Source organism: Ammodytes marinus, assembly GCF_949987685.1.
Source record: "Ammodytes marinus genome assembly, chromosome: 25".
Lineage (NCBI taxonomy): Eukaryota > Metazoa > Chordata > Actinopteri > Uranoscopiformes > Ammodytidae > Ammodytes > Ammodytes marinus.
In genome coordinates, this window is record NC_137229.1 from 2374997 (window position 1) to 2379996 (window position 5000).

At 44.8% G+C, this 5000-nt stretch overlaps 1 protein-coding gene across 1 annotated transcript in view; it reads left to right on the forward strand.

Annotated features, from left to right (window-relative positions):
- The window catches only part of LOC307270169 (uncharacterized protein), a 51319-nt gene that overhangs the window by 19921 nt on the left and 26398 nt on the right, over positions 1-5000 (forward strand). The window contains exons 12-13 of the mRNA XM_080053337.1: positions 3361-3405; positions 4602-4751. Of these exons, the coding sequence (XP_079909463.1) occupies positions 3361-3405; positions 4602-4751 (195 nt within the window). The remainder of the gene's footprint in view (positions 1-3360; positions 3406-4601; positions 4752-5000) is intronic.

The window sequence follows — 5000 nt, forward strand, 5'->3', positions numbered from 1 at the left end:
CCATAAATCTCCTGTCCTCACATGACATCTCTTTCTTCTCCTCAGATTCCTTTTCTGGGAACTCTTGGTTGTACTGCCTGAGTAGCAGGTCCTTCAGATTTTCCATTGAAATGCGATTGACTGTCATTGATGCTGTATGTTTATCCATTGCAGATGAAGACTTGAGGGGCCCATTCACCACCCATCCGAGAAGTGTCTTCACTGCGTATGGTCCATTACTCTGGCTGTTAATTATCTGCCAGGGTTCCATCGCTTTAGGAACATTCATTCCTATCAACATTTCAATGTCAGCATCAATCTCTTCCATTTGGATTCCACAGAGGTAAGGCCATTTTCTGAGTTCTGATTGGGTGAGTAGGTTTTCCTTTGAAACAGGGATTTTAGCTTGTGTGTAAACTTCAGGTAGGTCAATAAATTCATTTCCATCTAGGTTGCCAACTTCCAGCCCTGTGATCTCATAACAGCTCACATTGTTTTCCTGTCCCATCGTCTGCAGCAGAATGTCAGTTTTGCGTCCGGTCACATTCAGTTGGTTCATTAGCTTTTCAGTGCAGAATGTGGCCGAGCTTCCCGGATCAAGGAAAGCGTAAGTTTGAATGCACTTACTTCCTTTTGCAGCTTTAACTTGAACTGGAACAATAGCGAGAGCACATTCTTTACCGGCCCCTGTTGCATCATCAGCCGACACCTGTACACTGTTTATTGACGTCTGCTTTGGTGCTGGGGAATTGCGGTTTAGCAGGGGTTCCTTATCTGAGGTTCTTGTGTCAATATGTAGCAGGGTTGGATGTTTCCGCTGACATGTTTGGCAGTCTAGTTTTGTCTTGCAGTCTTTGCTCATGTGACCCTTCTTTAAGCAACCAAAGCAATATCCATTTATTTTCAAACATTCCACCTTTTCGTTGTGTGGCTGTGATTTAAACTTGAGGCAGTCCAGTAGTGTATGCTTGCCTTCACAGAAACAGCAGACAGCTGAATTAGCAGCATTAAAGTTGGTGTGTTGTTGCCCTTTAAATGCATACTGTCTGTTGTCTTGTTTTCCAGGTGTTGCCACAGCTGTCACAAATGTACTTCTGCTTTTGAGTGTCCTTATTTCAGTGCTCCTGTTAGTTGGGGATATTCTTTGAGCAGGAGGTGGGTCTTTAATATCACCAAATGCTGGGTGCAGTAAGATGTTAGCTTGATTTTCAATAAATTCAACAACGTGTCTGAAATTAGCCCGCATCTTTCTTTTCTGAAATTCCTCATATGCTCTTGACCGCCACCTCTCTCTAAGCTTGTAGGGAAGCTTGGATACAATGAGCTTTAAGGTGGATGTCACATCCAGTTCATCCATGTACTCCAAGTCCTGCATGGCGTTGTGGCATTCCCTCAAGTATAAGGAATATGCCTGAAGTGCATTCCCATCATCCGCTTTAATAGCTGTCCAGTTTAGCGCTTTATTCAGATAAGCATTTGCAATCTTCATTTCATCACCAAAATGTTTTGCCAACAGTTGCATTGCTTCTGAATATCCTCTTTGTGCATCCATGTGCATACAGCTACGAACAAGGTCTCTGGCCTGACCTGCTGTAAACTGTTCAAGAAAGTAGAGCCTATCCTGTGAGCTACTTGTCTTGTCCTCTATTAAGTATTTGAATGCATGCATGAAAGGTTGGTATGATAGTGGATCACCTTTAAACACTGGCACTTCTCTTTTAGGCAATAGAGACAGATTTTGTTGCATTATCATGAGCTCAGTGATATCCCTTTGACTTTTAACCAGTGTGCTGATGTTTTCATGAGTGATATGACTGGTTGCAGGGTTTTCCAGGTGTGGGGTTGGAGCCCTTGTTGTCACTTGAGAGCTATTATGAATGCCACCAACCGTTCTCTGTAATGGAGTTTTAGGCACAGCACCTAATTGAATGAATTCCATAGCAGATGTGTCTGCAAATGTTTGTTCCACATTTTCCTGTTTGCTTGTTCCCTCAAAATATTCATTCATAGCATCACCATCAGACTCTGTTACATTTGGGTTTAGGAGCACTCTTATTTTTGCATCTGCTGCTGCAATTTCTCCATCCAGTTCCACCTTTTCCATTTTTGATTTGATTAAAGTTTCCTGCAACTGGAATGAATGTTGCTGCAACTGCAGTGAATGTTGCTGCAACTGCAATGAATGTTTTTCCTTTAATGCAGCAGATTTTGCCTCCAGAGCTGCTTTCTCAGCTGAAGCCAGCCGAGCAGCAGAAGAAGTGGTTGATGCAGTTGTTCTCCTTGAGATATTTGATATGCTGTCCAGTGGGTCAACCCTTAACTGTGCACTCTGTTCCCTTTTCCATGTTTTAACCTCATATGTTAGGTAGTTGAAGTTCATCACTCTGGGCTCATACCAGTCCAGAGTGTCAGTTTCTTTTTCCTCTTCTGATAAGAGCTCTTGAACAGCAATGTGCACCTTGTTAAACTCATCCACAGCTTGTTTGAATATATACATAGATTTATCAACATCATCAATATTTTCCCCTTCAGTCATCAAGGCTTTTGTTTCGTGCATTCTCCTTGTGCACACTCCCAGTTTCCCTCTGCGTGTCGCAATCAGAGATTTTAAGAGATCATCCGCTTCCGCGGCCGTTTTAAGTTCAGACATTGTCCCGTTTTATTGTAGTTTGATTTATTGATTTCCTTTTATTAGATCGCTTCCTTATTTATTTTGCTCCGTTCACTTTTCCACCGCGTCCGCGGGATGCGCGTTCACACAGAGCTTCTGTTGCCACTTTCCCTTTTGTCACTTTTTTTTGTTTAGCGATTGCATCATAGTTCATATCAAACAGACAGTTAGAACGGGGCTTTAAACGCGGATCTCATCCGCACATCCAAACTCACAAGTGCTTTTATAGTGCACGGCTCATCCATGGGTTTTTTTACTCACGGCTGCCAAACGAGCTGCGCGCGCCCGTCTTCCTTGTTCCTTTGTCCTCCAAAAGTTTGTCAGACTCGTGGAGTTTTTTGACTGTGAAGCGGCAAACCCTATGTTTGCTCTTCTGGTTCCTTTAGGCAGAGAAAGTCTGACACACGTCCTGGTTGTAAGCACACACAGAGATCGTTTCATTCGGAGTTTCGTGTAATAAATCACACTCAACATCGAATGAAACGATCTCTGTGTGTGCTTACAACCAGGACGTGTGTCAGACTTTCTCTGCCTAAAGGAACCAGAAGAGCAAACATAGGGTTTGCCGCTTCAGTCTGTCTCTCTCTCTCTGTCTGTCTGTCTCTCTCTCTCTCTCTCTCTCTCTCTCTCTCTCTCTCTCTGTCTCTCTCTCTCTCTGTCTCAAAATATTAGAATATCACATTAAACTAATCATCGTGTTCATTCCTCAGAACGCCCAACACGTCCGTCAACAGCAGCGCAGCCCAAGAAAACAGGTCAGACTGTGTGTGTGTGTGTGTGTGTGTGTGTGTGTGACTGTGTGTGTGTGTGTGTGTGTGTGTGTGTGTGTGTGTGTGTGTGACTGCTTTAAGGCCTACTTCACCTGGTGGGAATATGAAGGTGTATTGAACTCTGAGATCCTATGTAGTATAAATGTGCAAACATTTTAGAAATCGGTTCATCCTAGCCTGAGAAAAGGCAGAAAGAGTGTTTTATGGTCTCACTGGCTAACCCTACATTTTACCATGCATGACATCACTTCAGTAAAAATGTAGAGTTGGTTAGGATTAACAGGACAGCTGGGCCAAGAGAAGACTGAGGTTGCGTTCCGAATCTCCTCCTCTTTCTTTTTTCTATTCTACATACTACATCCGACGATAAAAAGAATCTAGTTAGGATGCAGTAGGCATACTATTGGGACATACTTTACTCTCTTATTTCATCATAACATGGCGCCTTGATCTTGCCTCTTGCTTTTATATCCGTCTCATCCCCGTTTGTTTTCATATGGAGGCTTCGTCGATGTGACGTCACTTCACGTGCGCACTGGATTGTGGGTCAGAATCGCCCAAATAGGATGCACTTTTCAACACTAACAATCTTGGCCGCATGAAGTAGGACATCCGGGTACTTCTAACCATCCTAAATCTGGCCACAAGAATCGGGACATCCTAAATCTTTTTTCTACCAAACTATATAGTAGAAAGTATGCGATTCGGAACGCAACCTAAGGGAAGACTGAGGGAAGAAAAACCTCATTCATTATATTATAATAGTGATTTTATAATGATAGAACGCTGGTTCCGGTGGTCTGTCTGTCTGTCTGTCTGCCTGTCTGCCTGCCTGCCTGTCTGTCTGTTTGCCTGCCTGCCTGTCTGTCTGCCTGTCTCCCTGCCTGTCTGCCTGTCTGTCTGTCTGTCTGTCTGTCTGCCTGCCTGTCTGTCTGTCTAACACCCTGCCTGCCTGTCTGCCTGTCTGCCTGCCTGTCTGTCTCCCTGCCTGCCTGTCTGTCTGTCTGTCTGTCTGCCTGTCTCCCTGCCTGTCTGTCTGTCTGTCTGTCTGTCTGTCTGTCTGTCTGCCTGTCTCCCTGTCTGCCTGCCTGCCTGCCTGTCTCCCTGTCTGTCTGTCTGTTTGTCTGTCTGCCTGTCTCCCTGCCTGTCTGTCTGTCTAACACCCTGTCTCTCCCCCTCAGGCCTGACACTGTGGTAATCCGCCGGTCTGTCTGTCTGGAGTGTGGAACGGAGGCGTCTGATTGGTCAGCCCATTACCCGACTCACGTGGGCTGTCTGCTGTGCTCCTATCGCAGCTGCTGCTCCCGGGCCTACGCTGACCACATGATACAGTGAGTACATACTAACACACACTAGTACATACTAAGTTTAGGACTCATACTAACACACACTAAGGTTAAACTAGTACATACTAAGGTTAGGATGGTGGTAGTGGGCTGTCTGCTGTGCTCCTATCGCAGCTGCTGCTCCCGGGCCTACGCTGACCACATGATACAGTGAGTACATACTAGAACATACTAGTACATACTCAGGTTAGGACTCATACTAATACACACTGATAAACCAGTCCTATAAGCCAA